Source organism: Neovison vison, chromosome 10 (assembly GCF_020171115.1).
Source record: "Neovison vison isolate M4711 chromosome 10, ASM_NN_V1, whole genome shotgun sequence".
Classification (NCBI taxonomy): Eukaryota; Metazoa; Chordata; class Mammalia; order Carnivora; family Mustelidae; genus Neogale; species Neogale vison.
The window spans coordinates 73,836,742-73,859,241 of NC_058100.1; the positions used below are offsets into that span (position 1 = coordinate 73,836,742).

General features: G+C 57.1%; 1 protein-coding gene and 1 long non-coding RNA gene across 4 annotated transcripts in view; both read left to right on the plus strand.

The window, feature by feature from the left end:
* TMCC2 (transmembrane and coiled-coil domain family 2) overlaps positions 1–21,832 on the plus strand; it is a 37,740-nt gene extending 15,908 nt beyond the window's left edge. The window contains exons 1-4 of one of the 3 annotated variants that reach the window (XM_044267733.1): positions 5,570–5,634; positions 17,447–18,387; positions 19,958–20,093; positions 20,282–21,832. In XM_044267733.1, coding sequence (XP_044123668.1) covers positions 17,516–18,387; positions 19,958–20,093; positions 20,282–20,593 — 1,320 coding nt within the window. In that variant the 5' untranslated portion in view covers positions 5,570–5,634; positions 17,447–17,515 and the 3' untranslated portion in view covers positions 20,594–21,832. Of the gene's footprint in view, positions 1–5,569; positions 5,635–16,609; positions 16,717–17,446; positions 18,388–19,957; positions 20,094–20,281 lie in introns of those variants that run through there. The other 2 variants (XM_044267732.1, XM_044267731.1) reach the window with 2 other exon arrangements.
* On the plus strand, positions 6,387–14,099 carry LOC122918836. The gene is made up of 3 exons (XR_006386686.1): positions 6,387–6,470; positions 13,761–13,769; positions 14,077–14,099. It is a non-coding gene; the product is annotated as an uncharacterized LOC122918836 (long non-coding RNA).
* Positions 21,833–22,500: the final 668 nt, after the last annotated feature.

Genomic DNA, 22,500 nt, shown 5'->3' on the forward strand with positions numbered 1-22,500 from the left:
GCCTGGTGGATGACATCCCCGTGAAGCCGTCAGGGCGGGCACTGTCTTCGTTTCCCAGCTGAGGAGTTGGGCCTAGAGGAATCAGGACACTGCTCGCCTGAGGACACGCGGCCACTTCCCAGCAGAGAGGAGACCGGATCCCACATTCTAGAACGTTTGCCAGGTCGGACAGATGTGAAGTCATTACAAGCGCTAAGGGCCGTTTTATGCGGTATCCACAGGGTGCAGATTCGCCTCGGCTCAAGCGGACGACATTATGGCTTGGTTGCCATTCCCCCTTCTGTGACCCAGCTTTCCTGCCCTGTAACTGTCCCACCAGGGATACGTGAGTCCCTGGGGGGCTCCTGAGGAGGAAAGGGGTCCTCTAGCCATCAGGAAAGCCTCCATCAGCTGACTCCCCCAGACCCAGAGGCCATTGGTCGGGGTGAGATGTGCTGCTGGTTCCACCCCAGTCTCTGGGCATGAATAGAAGGTATTCTTCTCTCTAGTAAACACAGCTCCCCACATGCTCTCTGCAAGCTCGCTGGTGATTACTAGCATCTATTTTTAATTCATAAGCCTCCCCCACTACCCACACCCCTTGCCATTGTTTGGAACTCACCAGCTGGCTTTCGGACCAGCGCGGCCCTGGCGGGGGTTGAGTTACTGGAACAGCCCAGGGGCAGCTCTGGCTCCTCAGCTGTCATGGGGAGGCTCGCCTAGCCCCCACCCAAAGAGAGCAGGGGGCCCCCGAGGACAGCAGGGGTGCAGCAGGGGGACAAGACAGGGGCTCAGAGTCTTGGGTAACCACTCAGCCTTGGTGACCTCATCGGGCTGTCGTTCCTTCCAGATCTAGTGAGTTGTTTTTGACATCATGCCTTAAATGATTTCCCCTTAAAAGCAAAAACAAATGCCCATGCCTGCCCCAGACCCTGCTTCCTACCCTTTTTGGAGCCACGGCCAGGGTAGCTTCTCTCTCTGCCCGAAGGCTAGAAAGCAGAAAAAAATTGTCAGCCTTTGTTGGAGCACTGGCAGGTGTAGAGAGAATGCGGTGACATCTGGGTTCTTTGTGTATAGCGCCGCCTTAACCCCTGGGATTCCTGGGACCCCAGGCCTCGGCAGGAACCACTAGGTGCAGGTGCCATGGAGTTGGGCCGCCTGGATCCCTGGCAGATAAGTTCGTTCTCTCTCCCTCCCTCTCTCCCTCTCTCTCTCTGTCTCTTTTTGCTGAGCAGCAGTTCCTAGAAAATGTGTACTCTCAGAGAAACCTAGTAACTCTTCCTGCCCTGCCTTCATTTCCTGCTCCCAGCCTTTCAGGGAGTGGATTAGCCCCTGCGGGGGTCAGAGGCTTCTATTCCCTTTTCCTCGTTTCTTCCACATCAGGTTTGGTCACTGCTTCCCTCTTGGCCTTAATCAAAATGTTCCCCCAGCTGTCACCATGCGTCCCATACCTCTTCTGGGCTTCTGGAAGGTGCACGGGGCCGGAGGGTCTTAGGAGAGGGAGAGTGTGGGAACCTGGGTTTATGGCCAGTGCTGCCAGGTGGGCCCCTGTCCTTGCTCTGGCTGCCTGTCCGTCCCCTTCTGGATGGTGTGGTTAGTGCACTCTGAGGACAAGGAGCGGTATGCGGCGGGAGCCTGGAGCCCACACAGGGAGTATGGATAGCCTTAGGAGACCAGTGTGGAGCCTTTTGATGACAGGCCTGCAGGGCAGGGTGGGGGAGGCCAGGTCCACACAGCGAGGTGCAGAGAACGGAGGGATCCTGTCATGACTGGATACTTCCTGTGGCCTCGGGGAGGTCTTATCTCCAGGCTCCAGGCTGGGCAACCAGTGGTGTTCAGCTCATCACCCGACCAGAGCAGACTCTGGACATCCTCAGTAGACTCCACCAGACTTACTCGACAACAAGATTTCTTCTCCGCCCTGGGAGCACCCCTGTTTACGCCAAGGGATGACACGTGAGGGGCCACCCTTAGCCCTAGGCACTTGCCAAGAAGACCGATGGTGGCAGGTGCCGGGGGGCCCTCGTTTGTTTATGTCTGAGAGCCTGCGGGGGCAGAGCGGGTGGGGCTGCTCTGCCGAGAGCCGGTTTTCAAACTGTGGCCCCGCAGCAGCTGGGGGAGGCCAGACCATTCGTCTGTGGGGCCTCCTCGTATGTCTGAGCTCGTAGGCCGGATAACATGGGAGGCCGAAGGGGCCCCGCTCTAGGGTCCGCTGGGTCCCGTCCGTGCAGACACGTCAACCTTCAGAGCCATGCGGCAGTCTGCCCGCTCAGGCGTTCCTGCACACGCTCGGGTCTGCGCCAGCCGGAGCTCACTCCCAGCTGCTGGAGAGGACCGCCACCTGCTCTGCCCCCCGCTGCCACCCGTCCCGTCCCCTCTTCCCTTCTCTCCTTCTCTGCATGGAAAGGCTCCTCAGGTGGAGGGAGAAGAGCAGCAGCCAGCCCAGCGGCCTCCCAAGGGACTCCGGAGGCCGTGCCCAGGCTGCCAGCTGCTCGCCGGGCTAAGGCGGGCCAGCGCTGTGATGTGCTGTGAACCTTTGTTCCCTGTCTCAGTGATTCAAAGACCCTGTTTGCCAGGGTCCTTCGGGCCCCAGACAGCAGTCTGTCTTGTGGTACCTGACAAATCAAGGGGTTCTTCTCTTAGTTCGAGTTCCTCATGTTCAGGTGAAGCCCTTTGCCTGGTACGGGTCCTGTCCAAGCAGGAGAGGGGCTAGAAGGTGACAGCCCTCCCCCTTACCTAAAGCTCTGACTCACAGATCAGGAGCCACAGCCTTCTCTTTTTGAATAGGATCGTGGGCTCAGTTCGTTGTCCTAGGAGGCACCTGGCTGCTAGAATTCGCCTTTATTCATCTATTCCCCACCAACCTTCATGCCTTCCCTTCAAGTTGGCAGGTCCCACTCTTCTCCAGATTAGCCCTGGCTTCTGGAAGTACGGAATTCCGGGGATGGGTGGTGAAATTAGATCATGTCCAAGTTACCTAATAAGACCCAGGGTCTTGCATCTTCAACACTCTTATGTCTTAGCCCAGCCTCTTCCCTCGGGAACTTCAGCCCCCCTCCCATGCTCCCCCAGTGGAAGGCGGGCCCAAGGTTTGGGTGCGAGCCCCCCGCCGAGCCCGTAACAGCAGCAGCAGCAGGAGCTCTCTCCTCCGGTTCCAGGTTCCAGACGCGAGGAGCTGGCGCTGGCAATGCGGGCGTGGGTCATGGGAGCTGGCGCAGGTCTCCACGGTCCCTGTGTGCATTCCTCCCTGGATCAACCACATCCCTGAGATGCGAAACATGACCCTGGTCCCCTCTGGCGCCAGATGAGGCAATGGAAATACAGTAGCATTAACCTGATCCCCTCTCTTGCCTCTTCTTTCTTCTCACAGGCTGTCTGAACTTTCTCTGTTTATACCCTGCAGGGCAGAGGGCTCTGAAACAGAAGCAGGGGTGAATACACACCCCCTACTGCATTCCTGCTGGGCTCCAGGGACCAAGGGCTCCCCTGCCCTGCAGTGTGGGGGCTGCAGGCAGTGAGCGATGTTTCTGGAAACAGTAGCTTTGTCCGACCTTCCTCTCTCTCTCTCTCTGCCAGGTGCTGGGATGTCTGACTGTTTTCGCCTCCTCCCCGCCCCCCCAGTCCCCATTTCCCTCATCTTCCAGAGGCCGACTCTTGTGCTTCTGCTTCTTTTGTCCTCTTGGACCTTCACCGCAGTCTGATTTTGGGGAATTCTCACAGCATCCTTTCCACCTCTCCAGAGAGCCCACTCCTGGGACCCCGGAGCCGGGCCAGGATCCAGGGCTGGTGAATAATTGAGCAGCATGCCGGCAGAAGCTCAGGCAGATCCAAAGCGATACCGTGACCTCCTTCGGGTGGCTGGAAAGACAAGTGCTCTGTAATCTTAACTTCATTATATAAGGTTTCTTCACTGCCAGAGCAGGCAGCTTCAGACCCACATGCGATCTGGGCCCCACGTCTGAGTCCTGGCTTCTCCGGGGGGCAGGCCCCTAGGACTCGCTGCCCGAGTCCCTCTGAGCCCAGCTGGCTTCGGCACGTGGTGGAGCAGCATGTCACGACTTCCAGAACACTGTCGCTTCCCTTTCTCATTTAATCAGGGCAGCTCGTGGGACGTGAGGAGCCCTGGAGTCGGCAGGACGCCCCAGGAGTTCTGCGTTTCAGTCCTATGCTTTCAGAAAGAAATCATTCCGAATTCTTCTTGGCAGATGGAGTGGGGGTGTGAGGCGAGTGATCTGCTTTTCTAAAAACTGTCCAAAAAGAAGATGCTGCATCTTCTCTGGGTCACTTTCTCCCAGACCTGTCCCCAGTGTCCCCACTGCCCAGGAGAGGGAGTGGCTATGAAACGGTCATCTTTTTCTATCCACCTGACACCAATTTTGATTTTCCTCAAAGTGACCAAGGGTAGTGGCCTCCTGCCTGCTTTTCTTGCTCATGGGGCCCAGCCTCTCCCCTCAACCCCCGCTCCTTAGAAACATGCCCACCTTGGTTGCGATAGTTCGATAGTTTGTCCTGAAGACTGTGAAACTTCCTCCCCTCCTGCCTTCCCGGGGGTGAGGGGTGGGTGGAAATGCAGGGCTCTTTGTCATTGCTTGAGTTTCTAGGAAAATGTACCTTCTGGTAGGGTCGACAAGTGAGTATTAGGGGATGGCCTCGGAATGCTGACCCCTTCCCTAAGCCCCATTTCTAAGAGGTGAGCGGTAGAGAATCAGCAGCCTCCCACGGAGGGGAGGGACCCTAACTGAGATTTTCACAGCGCACCTGGAATCTGATTATTTTGAAGGTCTCACCTTCTATTCTGAGGCACTCAATGTAGCTGTCTTTAGCTCCTAAAGCTGATGACTTCTCAGGTTTCCCATCCTTCGGAATACAGGGTTTGTGCTTTTTTTTTTTCCCCTCCAAGAGAAAGAAGAGTAAGTAGGAAGATAAAAGGGGAAGGGCTGAGGTATCATAACAATGGCCAAGAAGAGAGCAGAAAAGTGTGGTGCAGAGTGTTAGAGAAAGAAGGGGCCTGGCTTGAGAATTCTGAGGGGAGTCTGAGTGGAGAAGAGCTCAGCAGTGGAGAACCCGGGGCCGTGCTGGTCCAGCGCAGGAGCCGGGCTCCCATCCAGTGCCCAGGGTCCAGTGTCCCCTCCTGGGATGCCACCGGCCCATCTGTCACCCCAGACTCAGGCTAACTGGGAAGGTGGAGAGCTTGCCACCAGAGACACCTGCCCCGGCCCAGCTGCCTGGGCTCATGTGCGGGAGCCACAGGGACTGCCCTGTCTTGGCTGACCTAGGGCCTGCGTCCCGGACAGCCAGAGGGCTCCCTACCAGCAAGTGCATGTGGTGACATTCACCCAGGAGCACCTTCTTTTTGCAGAAGGAGGTTGCTCTGGGGTTCATGTCCTTTGCAAGCCCAGTGCTTGAGTGCCCACTGCGACTCTCCCACACCTGCCTACCCCTTTCCACTTGGCTTCAGGTGGCAACTGCTTTTCTGGCTCTTCCCATCCCAGGCCCCGTTTCCCAGGTACCTCGTGGAGTGACAATGCGGTGTGTGAGCATGTGCAAGGACATACACGTGGGGTGAGGGAGCCTCAGCCTTTGTCACCTTGTCATCTTGTGCAGTAAAACCTACAGTGTGCCAGGCGTGTCCCCTTTGAGCTTCGCTACAGCCTGGTGAGTTGATCAGATGTACCATTTTGCAGCCAGGAAAACTGAGGCTTGGGGATGGAGAGCCTCCGGGGTGGGGCTCATTCACCCTCTCCTCCCGCCTCCAGATGCCCCCTCCCTGGTCTCATTCCTGAAGGCCTCCGGGCTCCTGCTTTCGGGGTCCCGCTGCCTTCTCCTGGGCTGGTGGAGGAGCAGGTGTAGGCCCCATGGAGGCCACATCACTAGTGAGCCACGGGCAGAGGATTTAGGGCAGCCCTCGGGCTCCAGGCCCTCTGCTGTGCTTCTGGAAGGCTCAGGCAGCCCTCACGGAGCCCAGCCTTGGTGAGTCTTCCTGGGATGCATTTCCCTTCAGCCTTCCAGTCTCCCCTACTCTTCACATATCCCTCCCATTGGCCTCGGGGACACTGAGCCTCAGGGCCTATGCGAACTTGACTGAGGTCCCAGAGTGAGTGTGGAACTCAGACCCAGATCCAGGGCTCACATCCCCTCTCCTACCACCTCACCACAACGCCTCGGGCTCCCTGCTCCCCGCCCCCGGGGCCAGAAGTTCTGTGTCCTTGGCAGGTCTGGGAACATTTCCTACATCTAAAGACAAGAACAGACTCTAGAGGAAAAGGGATCTCTCTTCCTCTGGCTTGCCAGGCAGTCCTCCCCCTGAATCCTGTTTGTTCCTTTTCTCTTAGCAGACTGTTGGTTCACCCCTGCACTCCACCCGCCTTTGCCCTGCTGTTCAGTTATGGTGCGGACGGGTGGGCTGTCCTCCAGAGCCAAGGAGCTGAACCCTCCCAGGAGGGAGACGGCGGAGGCCTGTGGACGGTGACTCTCCTTGCGTTGTCTTGGTGGTGCGTTGTGTTGCAGGAACCTCTTCATGGTGCTTCAAAGCCTTCACGATCCTGGGCAGTCCGAAGAGTGAGAGCTCATGAGAGAGTCCCAGAGCTTAGCTTTCCCAGCCCCTTCCCCGGTTCTGGACTCCTGCAGGCACAGCCTTTTTCTGCTCTGCTTGTAGGGAAAGGTTGCAGATCTTAGCTTGGTGGAGCCTAGAAAGGAGGGAGGCAGGGAGAGAGGTGAGTGGTGGTTGGTTTTTTTGTTTTTTTTTTAATTGTTCCATTTATTCAACAAATATTTTTTGAAGCACTTTTAGGCATTATGCTGAATTTGACTTGACACATAATATACAAAAATAAGACCTTTAAAATTATGGCTTTTTTAATTGGTTGTGGATGTTTTCCAACCAAAATTTCTTAAGTAGTTAGTTAGAAAACACTTTTGCAGGGGAATCTGGCTGGCTCGGTCAGTGGAGCATGTGACTCTTGATCTCAGGGCTGTGAGTCTGAGACCCACGTTGGGTGTAGAGATGATTTAAAAACAAGATCTTACAAAAAACCACACACTTTTGCAGTGAGAAATACTGGGGGGAAAAATCAGTAAGAGCTGGTCTGGATTTAGAAAAAGTAAAGTCTTTTGATGACAATTTTGAAGTAGCCAAAAGGTTCTTGTCTAGAACGCATTAAGAGTACATGCAAAAACAGCTTTTGAAAATTTTGGTCCCTGAACACTTTGCTGTAGATATTATTTTATAGGATTGTCATGAGTATTAGAAGGAGAGGGACGTCTTTGTAGGAGAAGACTAGGCTGTGTGTGGCCGCGTCCGACAGAGCCACAGAGGATGGACTGTGTCTGTTGCTGCTTGATGAGCTAAGTCATTCGGTCATTCTGCCTATGGAGGGAGGGTCAGGGCTATGCTGGGCACAGCGAGGGGCTCGGATATATTGAAGATGTGATTCGTGCCTTCCTAGGGGAAGTAAGACCTAAGCCCATTTAGACATAACTATTACGCAAGGGGAACGATGCGTAATGCCAGAGCATAAAGTAAAGATCGAATGCGGTGGGAGGGGGATCGTTGGCAGATGTCAGAAGCTGCTGGAGGTGTTTCCCGACTGCACCCAGCTGAGCTGGCCTCCAGAAATTGGGACCTGTGTGATGGGCTTTTGCTAGTTTCCTGTCGTCACAAACTCCCAAGTCATCCGCCACCATTAATGTTTGTAGGTTTCACGAGCCCAGGGTGTGGGGATTTCTGGTCTTGGTGTTTTTGGCTGCGTGCCCTGGCATTGGGCCCCAGAGATAGGCCCTGGGCTCTCCTTATCTCTTTGCACCTTCTTGGGACCACCCTACCACGTGTGGACCCTCAGTATTAAAGCTCTGAGTCCCTCGGCTGGCTCAAGGAGGTGCAAGATCCGTGCCCTTGGTGATTCTGCTTCGGAAGCCTCCCTGAGACACCCAGCCCGGCCCTGACCGCTGCAGGCCACCCTGTCCGGCAGCTCGCGGCGTGCTCGCCTCAACCGTGGCTCTCTGGCCCCCTCTGCTGGCCACTCACAGGATTTCCTGCTGGGAACGTCAAGATGAAGTCCAAGGAGGGAGGGACTGCTGTGAGTTTGTCCTCTGTGTTTGATGTTAGGTGTTTTTGCCTGAGCCATGCTGGGGGTGTTGGGGTGGGGTGGGGAGGAGAGCAAGGGAAAGGGGAGCAGAAGCCAGTGGAGAAGTAGTTGCGGTGGTGTCCGAGTAGAGTGGATTTGTGGAAGAAAATCGGAGAGCAGAGGAGTCCCTCGGCTGAGGCTGGCTGGGTCCTGACTCCAGCAGGGAGCTCTCGGGTAGGGAGGGTGCCTCGGGAGTGATGGTGCCCTAAGCCTGGGGGCAGGGCAGCAGGGGTAGGGGGCTCCAGGCTGAGATGGCTATGTTAGGATCTGACAGGGAATCCCCTCCAGGCTCCAGCCTTTCTGGCTTTCGAGATCTTTACATCTTGGAAGCCTGGATAGGAGCCCTAGTTCCTCTAGGAGGTGAAGAAAGGGAGTTCATGGGACCGTGACTCTGAGAGAAGGGCTTCTGATGGTGGGAGGCATGTACGATGGGAGGGGACGAGCAGAGTGCCCATCTAGGTGGGTGGTAATGCCGGTACACGTGTCCTTGCATGTTGTATCTCTGCCTCCCCCACCAGGGGTGGAGTTGTTGCCTGTCAAACCTGGGGCTCCTCGTGCTCCCTGAACTCACTGTGGCAGCAGCTGGACTTGAGGATGGGCAGAGCAGGGTTGGGGGGCACCTCATCACATCTGGGTCTACCCGCTCAGTGATCCTGCCTGTCTCCTCCCAGATGGGAAGCAACAGCCTGTGAGCCCCAGGGGAGGGGAAATCTCCCAGAGCAATCCGCCCCTAATCCCCGTCAGGCTAGAGATGGCGGCTGCAGAGGCTGGGAGCTTGGGCACACCCGCTCGCAGACCCCGGCTTCCCTTGGCAAGCCCCATGCTGCCCAGGGACTGTGACCCTGGGGGACTGGCCCAGTCCGGGGAAAGCTGGAGCCTCAGAGGTCCTGGCACCCCCTCACCTGCACGGCTTCGGGACACAGGACCTACACAGGTGAGGCCCCTAGAGGGTGGGAGGAGGCAAGTTCACGGGTCAGGGTTGGGAGAAAGCCAGGAGCTCATGCTCACTCTCTGGTCTCTCAAGGTGTGGCCCCCTCCCCATTACAGAGAGCTCTTTGTGGATGGGAGTGGGGAGGAGAGGGTGAACACCAGGCTTCCAGGCCTCCACACGCCTAGCCTGAGGAGTGTCGGGAGGGCCCTTGGGGTTGGGTCAGGGGGTCTTTTGCAGGAGCACGGCTGCACCCTGGCACAGATGCCTCTAGTGGCCATGTATCACTCGTCTTAGAACCAGAGGAGCTAATGGGAGGTTAAGTGGGAGGCGTGTGCCTGGCTGTGATCGCTTCTGTCTACAGAGAAACACTGCCAGGGAGTGAGGGTTGGGAGGATCCCAGAGCCCTGACCCCAGGCGGACAGTGGGGAGTCCGGAAGGAGCTAAGTGCTGGGTGCCCAGAGCTTTTGGAGAACTTGCGGGGTGGAGACGGGAGGAGGCCCCAGGGCAGGAGGGTAGCTTTGGGCAGTCCCAGGAAGCTGTGGATGTGAGGAGGTGGCGGAGTCAGGTGCCTTGTCAGTGGGTCCGGGGATGAGGTGGCTGGGGGCGGGGCATGGATTTGACCAGAGCCAGTAGGTGGGCCTGTCATAAGGGACGGGAAGCCGAGGGCTAGGGGAGGGAGAGAAGAGGGTGGCCCTGAGGGCCCCATGGGAGGCAGCGCCTGCCGGCTGGAGGCATTAGCTAAGGGTGGCCTTCACCACAGTACCCACTGCCTTGAGCTTGCACGTGCGGTCCGAAAGGATATGCTCCACGCCCTCAAATCTCTCGTTGCAGCATACAGTTCCTTGTAAAGCCACCAAGGCCATGCCATGTCAGGAGGGAAGGGGCAATGCGGGGAGGGCACCAGAGCCATCAGGCTTCTGTCCGTCGAATCCCCCTGATGGTGGCTGGGGCCTCGCTGCAGGTACTCCCTGTACCCCAGCGGACAGACCCGGGATACATAAGGCCCCACGTGTGTCCCATGAAGTGCTCTCAGCATTTGCCTCCCCGCCCTCCAGAGAAAAGCCGCTTAGGATCCCAGGCACCGGTGGAACCGCCGGGCGGGCTGGTACTGTCCCCTTCCCCCTCCCTCTGCGCCTTTCCCACGTCGGGGTGCCTGGGTCAGCTGGGATGGTGTGTCCAGCGCTGCAGCTGGGCCACTGCCCTCCCATCCCCACAGGGCAGAGAAAGAGCCAGCGGCCCCATGGGCTGGGCCTGCTGATTTGGGAGGGTGGGGGCAGCCCCTGGTCCTGTTTTGAGGACCAGGGTTTAGGATCCTGTTTCCAGCTCCAGCTGGAATGTCAGGTTGGTGTGGGAGAAGTCAGATCGCTTTTCTCTGTGCTTCCCAGTCAGGTCAAACTGCCTCTTCAGGCAGAAGGGTGTTAGCTGGCCACGACTGTCCTGGCCCCGGCTGGCTTCCCTTCCCCTCTCAGAGGTAGAGGTACTCGACTGGTAGAAAGAGTGAATCTGAGTGTTCTCCCTCCCGAGAGGGGTGCTCAGATCGGAGGCCCCGGGGTGAGAAGTCAGCAGAGGGCAGCATCTCCACTGAGTCATGTGGGCCCCACAGCAGCCATTACACTGGCCTTCAGGGCTCTTAGCCTCTGGAAGCCCAGACCTGCTCAGGACAGCAACCTGCCTGGACCTCAGCCCGCTGGGCCGGACCCGCAGACCCTCTTGTTCCCCCTCCAGGAGGGAGCCCAAAGACCACCTGTCCCAGGATGGCAGGGGCTGCCTGTTCTCCTAAAGGGACATGGACACTCTAGGGCTCTTCTCCCCTCCCTTCTCCTCTTTTTTCCTTGTCTAAGAGTGACCTTAGTGTTGGCTTTCTGGTCCCTGAGCAGAGAGCTATGACAGGAAGTCCTCATTTTCTGGGTCAGCCTGCCCTGGGGACCCTAACAGTGGTAATTCGTAAATCCGGGAAGGGACTCTTGTCCCCTGGGGCGGGGAATCAGGCTGAGAGCCCTCTGCAGTCTCGTGGGGACCTGGGAGCACAGGGGTGGAGCGCTCCGACCTTGCAAGTGGTGCTTGTCGGCATGGTTCCCCTTGAAGATCGCTTCGTGTATTTTGTCTGCTGCTAGAGAACTAGAACCACTATCCCCATCTGACAGTGGCTGGTCCCTTTCCCTCCCAGCGCAGAGCTTTCTGAAAGCCAGATGCTTTCTGGCCCTGGAGCATGTACCGTGTGCTCTTGGCTGCAGGGATCTGGGTGGCCAGGCTGGTTGGTTGCTGTGCAGGAGGGCGGGCTGTTACCCCAGGTCTGGACCCAGCTTCACAGAGGGCGTGGGCTCAGGCCTGGGAGGAGGTGGGAGCCCCAGGAGCCCCAAAGGAGCCTGAGCCCATCTGGCAGTGTGCCTAATCCGGCTTCATTCAGAGTTGCCGGAAGGGGGCAGGGAGGAGAGTCCATGGTTCCAGGAAGCCACGTGAAGGGGGTGCTTCCAGGAGCAGGAAGCAGGGAGAGGAAGAGAGAAAGTTGCACCCTGGATGCTTTAGGCAGCATCCCATCTCCGGCTTTTCCAGAACATTCACCAGGACTTCTTGGACCTCAGTCACGGTTCAGAGCAAGGACTATGACCTCAGCTCTGGCCAGTAGGTACAGGGAGTGGGGGGCATGACGTGGCCTCCTGGGGATGGAACAGCACTGTGGGAGGAAGCATGGCCCTTCCTTCACTATTCTCCCGTTGTGAGAACTGGCCTGGCCCGTGCATAGGGCTTCATCTTGGAGTCAGGTGCATCAGGGTGGTGGGGGGAGACCGTGGTGCTGGGGCCGCAGTTCCAGGAATGGTGCTGGTCACGGGTTGTGGACAAAACGCTAGGTGGCCTGTGACAATTTTGAGAGGCGCGGTGATACCTGGGTAGTGCATTCACTGCTCTGCTCTGGCTGGGGGCCCCAGGGAGTTTTCACCTGCCAGTGACCAGGGCTTGAGCGATCTGGACTCGGCCCCAGGATAGGGGGTTGGGAGTGCATTAGAAAGAGCTTCTGCCCTGTTGAAAATGAGACCGTAAGACGAAGGACCCAGGTAGCCTCCCGCAGGCCCACCCTGATAGGATGTTACTTGGAGCTGAGGTTGTAGGACCCCTTGCCTTCCACATCCAGGTTTGGTAATCACCACTACTGTCTAGTTTCAGAAGATGGTCAGCACCTCCCGTAGGAAACCCAGACCCGGGAAGTAGCCACGGCCTGCTCCTCCCCTGCCGCCAGCACTTGACCACCGCCAGTCTGGCTTCTGTCTCTGTGGATTGAGCCATTCTGGCATTTCACATGCATGGAAATCCTTCGGGGTGTGACCGTTTGTGTCTGGCTTCCTCTGCTTTAGTGTGATCTTCTTGAAGTTCACCCGCATCGTAATATATATCCATGCTACTTCGTTCCTTTTATGGCCAAATAAGATTCCATTGTACGGTCGTACTCGTGGGTGGGCCCATTCGCTGGCTAATGAACATCTGAGTTGTGTCCACACTTTGGCTCTTGTGAGAAGTGCTGCTGGGAGCATCTGCGTATAAGCGCTTGTTTGAACACCCATTTTTATTTTTAAAAATATTTTAATTGGGCGCCTGGGTGGCTCAGTTGGTTAAGCGACTGCCTTCAGCTCGGGTCATGATCCCAGGGTCCTGGGATGGAGCCCCACATCAGGTTCCCTGCTCCACGGGGAGCCTGCTTCTCCCTCTGCCTGCCACTCCCCTGCTTGAACACACCCGCGCGCTCTCTCTCTCTCTTAAATAAATAAATAAAGCCTTTAAAATATTTTTATGTTTTTTTTTTAAGATTTATTTATTTTAAAGAGAGTGAGTGTGCAGGGGGTAGGACACAAGCAGAGGGAGAGAGAGTCTCAAGCAGACTCCGCTGTGATGTTCGCTGTGATGCTTGGCCTGATGCGGAGCTCGATCTCACGACCTTGAGATCACAACCTGAGCTGAAACCAAGAATTGGACTCTTTTTTTTTTTTTGAAGATTTTATTTATTTATTTATATGTCAGAGAGAACGAGAGAGGGAGCACAAGCAGGGGCAGCGGCAGGGGGAGAAGTAGGCTTCCTAGCAAGCAGGGAGCCCGATTCGGGGCTCGATACCAGGACCTCGGGATCATGACCTGAGCCGAAGGCAGACACTTAAGGACTGAGCCATCCAGACACCCCTGAACACCCATTTTTAAAATTTCCTTGGATGTAGACCCAGGAGTGGAATTGGTGGGTCATACGGCGGACCCGTGTTGAACTTACTGAGGGAACCCCCAAACTGCTTCCCACGGCGGCTACACATCTTTACGTTCCTGCCAGCGGGGCGTGAGGGCTCTGGTTTTCCTCCCTCCGCACCAGCACTTGTTATTTCGCTTTGAAATGTACAGCCACACGAGCGAGTGTGAAGAACCAATTTAGTTTTGGTTTTGAGCACCTGTTGGATGCCCCGAGATGGTCCTGTGACCCTTGCTTTCACTCAGTGTCTGTTGTCACACTCCTGACAACCCCTTTGAGGGAGGGGGCATCACTTCCCTTTCCCAGATGAGAAAATGGAGTCCCAGAAGAGTTCGTGACGTTTCCAAGGGCACACAGCCCTTGGGGGACAGAGCCAGGACTCTAAAGCTAAATCCGCGTCCCCTTGTCCTGTTTCACCCATCCCCTTCCCGCCCCCCCCACCAGTTTGTTCTGTGTATTTAGGAGTCTGTTTTTGGTTTTGTTTATTTATTTTGTCTTTTAGATTCCACGTGTGAGTGAAATCATATGGCATTTGTCTTTCTCTGACTGATTTATTCGCTCAGCATTACACTCTCGAGCTCCATCCGTGCCCTTGGAAATGACAAGGTTTCGCTCTTCTTTCTGGCCCAGTGGGATTCCGTGGTACACACGGACCCGCTCTTCTTCATCCGTTCGTCCGTCCATGGGCCCTTGGGCTGCTTCCCTTCCTGGCTGTTGTCCGTAATGCTGCAGTCTCAACTGCCTTTCTTTATGCTTTTTGTTCTGTGTGTGTGCTTTTTTTATTTTTTAAAGATTTTATTTATTTATTTGACAAACAGAGATCACAAGTAGGCAGAGAGGCAGGCAGAGAGAGAGAGAGGGAGAAGCAGGCTCCTCGCCGAGCAGAGAGCCCGATGCGGGACTCGATCCCAGGACCCTGAGATCATAACCTGAGCCGAAGGTAGAGGCTTTAACCCACTGAGCCACCCAGGCACCCCTGTGTGTGCTTTTTTTTTCATATCTCTTTCTCCTCCTCTGCTTTTTCTATCCTTCATCGTTTTATCATCTTATGCCAGCATTTTCCTTCCTTTGTTAAAGTATTCTCCCTCTTCTACCTCTGCCTGCTGTCTGCCACCTCCTTGGCTTCCTTTCCCTTAATCACTCTGAGTTCAGTCCTGAAGGGGTCCTGCTGCTGTGGGGGGGGGTCCTCGGTGGAGGAAGGAGAACTCCCCACCTTCCTCCAACTCCAACACGCGTCATCCTCTATGGGGAGAAGGGCGGGGGGAGGCTGTTCTGTGACTAGAGGCACCCAGCGGGATCCAAGTGTGGTCGATGCCAGTGGAGGGGCGGGAAGGAGCTAGTGTCCTGCTATGGGACCACCAGGCTCAAGTCTGGGTCCCAGGGCAGGGGGGAGAGGCAGTCAAGGGGGCCAGGACCCCAGCCCCAGGCCACTGCAGCCCACCATCAGGGCTCCAGCTCATTCAGCCAGGAAGGTCTGTTCTCCTCTCATTCATGGGGATTTCATAGCTGGCTTCCACTCTGCTTTTCCATTTGTAAGCTAGACAGACTCTAAGTCATGGGAGGAGATGCACCAAGCTGCCGGAGTAAAGCCAAGGTAGGGGGAGAGTTGCTATGTTATACACCCTCGGAGTCCTGAAGCACTTCTTTTCACGGCATCCCTATCTCATTAGCTCCTCCCACACCCCTCCCGGCCCTGCAACAGATGCTCTGCTCCTTGTAGAGACAGCAAACCGCCCAGTGCTGAGCATTAAGCCAGGCTTCAGCCAGACCCCAAACTCACTTTTTGAATGTTTTTTTTTCCTCCCACCAAGAAGGGGAAAGAGAATTGAGCATCTTTGGAAGCACAGTGGCCTTAGCAAAGGGCCTGATTATTTCATCTTAAAAGTCGTGTGTTCATTTGAGCGTCTGACTCTTGATTTCGGCTTGGATCATGATCACAGGGTCATGCGTTCCAGCTCTGTGCTGGGCTCTGCTGAGCATGGAGCCTGCTTCAGTCTCTCTCTGCCCCTTCCCTTGCCTTCTCCACATGGGTCCTGCTCTTTTAAAAAAAGTCCTATGTTCCTAGAGAATCGAATTTTTTGTATTGCAGTATCTACACTGTCATATCAATATTGAGTGCATTGATTGGTATAATCTCTTAATTAAACTTCATCCCCCACCCCGCCCCACCCCACCCCAAATTGTGCTGCCTAGATCTGGACAGCATTTATGAGTGCCTTCTGTATGCCCCACACTGGGCTAAGTGCTTGCTAGACATCGTCTGGTGTAATCCTCACAAAGACCTAAGCCTAGGCAGGATTATCCCATTTCTCAGGTGAGACTACGGAGGGTCAGGACAATGGAGAGGCAGACTGTTTGTCTTCACTGCAGGAATAGCACAGGAGAAAGGGGTTTAACTGCGGGATGGGGTTTTAAGTCGAACTGGCGTAGCCGTTAGACCTTGGGACAGATCATTTAAAGGAGACTGTGGAGTTGGCCCCTCTGGTGTACAAGGTCAGAAAATCCGGGGCACCAGAGTTTTGGAGGTCTGAGCACCTGGAGGGAGGGCCAGGAGACACCAAGGGAGACCCCCCAAAGCAAATGTAAGGGGAGGAACTGGAAAAGGGATCGACATTGTCCCCAGCATCCCCAGGGGCGCTGTGACCTGAAAAGGCCTCAGAGGAAGCCGGCAGAGGAGCCACCCTCCCCTGATTTTGGCAGGGCTTTTGTTTTCAATAGTGTTTTCCAATAACTTTGCACCTCAGCAGAAGCCGAGTGCAGTGACTTCTGCCTGTAATTGGCACAGGCTGCTTCCGGTTCCGGTGTGTGTGACCGGGCCACTCTCTTTGTGTTTAACCCCTTCCCCCACACATACCTCATCCCGCCCCACACACACGAAGAGCGAATGATCCGACCCGGCCGTCCTGGGGGTTGCTGTGTGTAAAAATACATGGGGTTGAGCCATTTCCTGCCGCTTCCGTTCTTGCATGGCGATAAGACACTGGGGACCCAGCTGCGGACAGAGAGATCCTCCAGTAGCTGAGGGGGAACTGGCCCTGCGAGAGCAGGACTCCAGACCCGCCCGTGTTCGTCTGACCCCGGGTTTCCCATCTTTCCTATCTCCTGCGCCCTCTCTTTCCTTTCTCCCCACCGCCCCCATCCCTTCTCAGCCTCTCTTCTCCTCTCTGCCGTCCTGATGCACTTGGGAAGCCTGCCTGCTGGTGTGGAAAGGGGCTGTCCTCTCCTTCCTGTACGTTCACCCACCCCCGAGCTGGGCCCTGCTGCCCCCAGGCTCCCGGACCCGTCCCTGCTGCCCTTGGCCCTCGGGGTTGCTTCTGGGACTTGAATCTCCAGGCCCCAGCCCGCAGGGTGGGTGGGGCCGTGCTCTCCTCCCGCAGCTGGGAGACCGGGCCGGGCCGGGTTCTCCCAGCAACATGAAGCGGAGGAGGTTGCTGACGACTCCTCGAGAGACCTGGAAGGTGATGGAGGGGCTGGGAGGGGTGTCCGCAGAGGCGGGAGACCTACCCAACTTCATCAGGGAAGCCGGGGTGGGGAGGGCGGAGAGGCTTCCTGCGCCTGCGTGGGGCCAAGGTATAGGCTTCGGTCAGCACTTGGGGAGAGGCCTGCTGCAGGCCGGAGCCTTTTGGGGAGGTTGAGTCCAGAGGGACAACTTGTCTCATGGCCGACCAGCCAGTCGCATGACTCTCCACTGAAGCCTCAGACTGGCTTGGTCCATGGGAAGGGACAACAAGCGTCCTGGGTCCGAGGTTCCATTGTGTCGTATCTGGGTGTCCCTGGGCAACTTGCTTGAACTCTGGGCCAGAGGAGGAGTAGATCCTCCTGGACTGCCTTTTAGGGATGTTGTGAGAATCATGTAGATCACAGATGTTTCCAAATACGAGCCTGGCTGGCTCAGTTGGTAGAGTGTGTAGCTCTTGATCTCAGAGCTGTGGGTTCAAGCCTCACGTCGTGTGTAGAGATTACTTAAGAAATAAAGTCTTTTTTTTTTTTTTTAAATGGTAGTTGGAAAAGGAATACTGTGTTGTTATTTTGGACTCCTGCCTTGAGCCTTCCTATTCATCTTGCATCTACCCCCCAGGCAGAGAGACCAAGTCCACAGGTGTCCACGGACACGTGAGAGATTCCTGCCACGTCACCTGCTGTGGTTTCACGATTCACCCATGCTTGCCCTGTTTGCTTCTTCCCCAGGTCGACAAGGGAGACCTCGTGGCCCTGAGCCTCCCTGGCGGCCCAGGCCATGGTGACACTGATGGCCCCATGAGCTTGGATGTGGCGGACGGTGCCCCGGACCCCCAGCGGACCAAGGCCGCCATCGACCACCTGCACCAGAAGATCCTGAAGATCACCGAGCAGATCAAGATCGAGCAGGAGGCGCGGGACGACAACGTGGCCGAGTACCTGAAGCTGGCCAACAACGCGGACAAGCAGCAGGCCTCGCGCATCAAGCAGGTGTTCGAGAAGAAGAACCAGAAGTCGGCCCAGACCATCGCGCAGCTGCACAAGAAGCTGGAGCACTACCGGCGGCGCCTGAAGGAGATAGAGCAGAACGGGCCCTCGCGGCAGCCCAAGGACGTGCTGCGGGACATGCAGCAGGGGCTGAAGGACGTGGGCGCCAACGTGCGCGCCGGCATCAGTGGCTTCGGGGGCGGCGTGGTGGAGGGCGTCAAGGGCAGCCTCTCGGGCCTCTCGCAGGCCACCCACACCGCCGTGGTGTCCAAGCCCCGGGAGTTCGCCAGCCTGATCCGCAACAAGTTCGGCAGCGCCGACAACATCGCCCACTTGAAGGACCCTCTGGACGACGGGGCCCCCGAGGAGGCGGCCCGGGCGCTGAGCGGCAGCGCCACGCTCGTGTCCAGCCCCAAGTACGGCAGTGATGACGAGTGCTCCAGCGCCAGCGCCAGCTCGGCCGGGGCGGGCAGCAACTCGGGGGCTGGGCCAGCCGGGGCGCTGGGGAGCCCCAAGTTGAGCGCGCTGTACGGGGCCCCCGGAAACCTGGACGCGCTGCTGGAGGAGCTGCGGGAGATCAAGGAGGGACAGTCCCACCTGGAGGACTCGATGGAGGGCCTGAAGGCTCAGCTGCAGCGAGACTACACCTACATGACCCAGTGTCTGCAGGAGGAGCGCTACAGGTAGGTGCCCCCGGGCCCGGCCTGAGGGGATGGGCGCCGGCTCTCGGACTGGGGGGGGGGGGGCAGATGGAGATACACACAGAAGGGTCCCAGGCCGCTGGAAGGAGCCAGAAGAGGCCCTGGAAAGGCTTCCTCAGACTGGCCAGAGCAGCTGGAAGATACGGTTATGGGACCCGTGTATGGGGAGACGGTGCTGCCTGTGTCAGGGGCCCCGAACGCCCCTCCTCGGTGGTTATGGGGTCTGTGTCCAGGAGGGGAAACCGAGGCAGGGACCAGCTATGTGGCCTCTCCTCTGGAAAGTCTAAGAGCACTGACTCTGGAGCTAAGTTACCTGGGTTCAAACCCCAGCTCTTTTCTTTTCTTTTTTTTTTACGATCTTATTCGCGTAAGAGAGGGAGAGAGAGTACAAGCAGGGGGGATGGCAGGCAGAGGGAAAGGGAGAAGCAGGCTCCCCGCTGAGTAGGGAGCCTGATGCAGGACTCGATCCCAGGACCCGGGGATCATGACCTGAGCGGAAGGCAGACGCTTAACCCACTGAGCCACCCGGGCGCCTCCGCCTGTCCTCCACAGCTCTACTCTGCCATTGACCTTAAGCAAAGTACTTTATGCTCTCCACACCTGGTCTTCGGTCTGTGCAGCGGGAATAACATGAATCCCTACTCCAAGTGTTCATGAAGGCTAAATGAGTCCACACCTGTAAAGGCGAACTATGTAAACACCCAGCACAGTCAGCTCAAACCTTTGGCGGATGCTGGAGTCTCTGGTCCTTAGTTCCACTCTGCCTGCCCCACCCCTGTGCTCGCAGGGCACTTGGCACTCGCTCCCTGGGATTCTTGGCCATCTTTTCCTCTTTTCTCCTTTATGTGTCTGCAGAGGGTTTGGGAAATTGAGGGGGAGCCCTGCCTGAAAACTAGCCCATGTAAGGGTCACCTTTGGACATCGTGTGCCTGCAGAGCAGGGATTGTGTGTCTGTCCCACTGAGTCCCTGGTCCCCAGGAGACCATCTTAGGCCAGAGCTCAGCGGCTCACCTTGAAGTCAGTTAGTCCCTGACTCCTCCATTCATGAGCTGTGTGACTGAGGCAGGTTCCTTCACCTCTCTGTGTCTCAGTCTTCTCTGTAAAATGGGGTGACACTGGTACTTGTCTCATGGAGTTGAGGGTGACAAGGAGCCTATGACATAATGTGGGTGAAGTCGGGACGCCTGGGTGGCTCAGTTGGTTGGACGACTGCCTCCGGCTCAGGGCGTGATCCTGGAGTCCCGGGATCGAGTCCCACATCAGGCTCCCAGCTCCATGGGGAGTCTGCTTCGCTCTCTGACCTTCTCCTCGCTCATGCTCTCTCTCACTGTCTCTCTCTCAAATAAATAAATAAAATCTTTAAAAAAAAAAAATAATAATGTGGGTGAAGTCTTGGCCCAGTGTCTATAGTAACTACCATTGTCCTTGCTGTTAAAATTGGAACAGGGCTGAGCACGCTGGGTGGTTGGTGGTGGTGAATGAAATTGATCCTGGGGAGAGAAGCGGGGTGAGGGGACCAGGGCTGCTGTCACACACCTTGTCCCTCGGCTAGGTACGAGCGTCTGGAGGAGCAGCTCAATGACCTGACCGAGCTCCACCAGAATGAGATGACCAACCTGAAACAGGAGCTGGCCAGCATGGAGGAGAAGGTGGCCTACCAGTCCTACGAGAGGGCTCGGGACATCCAGGTGCGACCCGAGACTGACCCCGGGGCGGGGGGGCCCCACCAAGCGAGGGACGATGGGCGTTTGGGCACATGGCTCATGGGGTGCGGCGGAGATGAGAGGGCTGCAGACGGTCGCCTTCTCAGGGGGGCAGGCCGGGTGCAGCCCGGGGGGCCTGCCCGCCCTGAACCCCTGTGTGCACACCCCTGCAGGAGGCCGTGGAGTCCTGCCTGACCCGGGTTACTAAGCTGGAGCTGCAGCAACAGCAGCAGCAGGTGGTACAGCTGGAGGGCGTGGAGAACGCCAACGCGCGGGCTCTGCTGGGCAAGTTCATCAACGTGATCCTGGCGCTCATGGCCGTGCTCCTGGTGTTTGTGTCCACCATCGCCAACTTCATCACGCCCCTCATGAAGACACGCCTGCGCATCACCAGCACCGCCCTCCTGGTCCTCGTCCTCTTCCTTCTCTGGAAGCACTGGGACTCCGTCACCTACCTCCTGGAGCACGTGCTGCTGCCCAGCTGAGCGGCCAGCCCACCCCCGCCCCGTGCTCTCTCCCTGGCCCCGAGACGGCTCTGCTTCTCCAGGAGCGACCCTGGGTTGCCTGAGCCCCTTGAACTTCACGTGTCTGGTTCGGCCTCTCGCCCAAACTGTCCATTCCAGCAGCTCCTGCCCCCTTCTCTGTTCTCGCTTCTGTCTGATGCCTTCTCCCTGTTGGCCTGGAGGGAGCTTCGAGCATGGCCCCGATGGAGGCAGTGGGGACATCTGTGGCCAAATGGAGCAGAGGGGTCACCAGGATGGGCTGCTGGGGTGATGTAGTCACACGAGGACTTCTCCCAGCTGACTCAGGATGCGGCAGGTCAGGAAGTCCGAGAAGAGTGGGAGCAGGAGAGGGCCAGGCCCCAACCCAGAGGTTTGACAGACAGTTCCCTCCTGCGGGGATGGTCAGGGGAAAGGTCAGAGGGCAAGGGGGTGGGGGGGCTCTGCTGGTCTCAGAATGCCAAGGAGAAAGGGTAGGGCCCCCCAGCCTCTGAGCACCTGCTGGGCCAGAAAGTAGGCACAGTCTACCCCTCCTTCCAGAGCTGGTTTGAGGCTCACTTCTACGCCGGGCCTTTCCCAGGATATGAAGGATGCAGGCTCTGGAGGTCAGGCGGGCTGTGGCTTTGGACTTGTGCTTTCCCTGTGATTCTTTCTGCCTGTGACTGGATCTGCTCTTTTCAGGGAAATAGGCCCCAGAGGCCCCGAGCCTCAGCCTAAGTAAGCCCTTAGGCCTCTGGGAGCACGTTGGGTTCTATTTATTCATTTATTTATTTGTTCCTTTGTTACCTTACCCACACTGAGCTCCAGGGAGAGGGCCTGCCCCGTCCTCCCCTGGAAGCCAGGCCTTGTTTTCGGCTGTCCAGTACTTCCATACCATTTCGCCTCTGGATGATCCTGGCTGGGGGAAGGGGGGCCGAGCCACCCAGCCCCACTCTCCCAAAGTAGCCCCTCAGCCAGGACGGGAGGAGAGTGGCCTTTTATACATCTATTTATTTTGTATGTGTGTATTCGTGTGCAGGAGGTTGTTTGTTGCTTTATTTTTTTAAGGCTCTGGAGTGTTGTGTATGGTTTCTCTTCACCTCCCAGCCTTCCCACGGGCACTTCCAAGAAGAGAGGGCATTTCTCGCAAAGCGAAGGAGAAATCCCCTGGAGCGGTGGACAGTAGTGCCCGTCAGCTGTGGTGGACCTTCCTGAAAAATAAATATCCTCTAAATTTTCAAAGCATCCTGTCTAGTGTTGGTTGATGGGGCCATCTCCGTGGAAACCACCGGGTGTCTCCCCACACGCAGGCGTTCTGGGTAACAGACCGGGCCTCCCTTGTTGGCCTGAGGCCGCCTTTTTCCAGGATCCATCACCAAAACAACCAGGAACCACCACCAAACAAACAATCATGCTTTGGGGGGCCAAGGCGGTGGCCTCAGAGATAAGGGAGTGAGGTGATGCCAGCCCGTCCGGCGGCCCAGAGCCCTTTCCAGGGGAAGGGGATTGGGAGAAAGATGCTTGAAGAGGACCAGCAGCCCCAGGCCCCGAAAGCCGGAGGCTGGCCCTGCGCATGGCCACGAGAGGGCAGCAGAGTCCTTACTCCCGCTTTTCTCGGGGTTCAGTCCCAAAGAGGCGCATCTGCTGGTTACCACAACCTTATCCTACTGTGCAGCCAGAGCACAGGGAGGCCGGGTCCCCGTCTCCGCCCTGCAGCTGCAGCTCCTGACCCTGGTAGTTCAGGGCGCTCACAAGGCACGGATTCCCAGAAAAAACCCTGTAGGACCTTGTGGGAGGGTGTGGGGGGGCGAGGAGGAAGCCGGGTGCAGGAGGGGTATGGGGAAGGCACCCACCCCAGAGTCCTGGCCATAATTAGCACACCTGCGGCCAATTTCCCATCCCCTCTCAGGCCT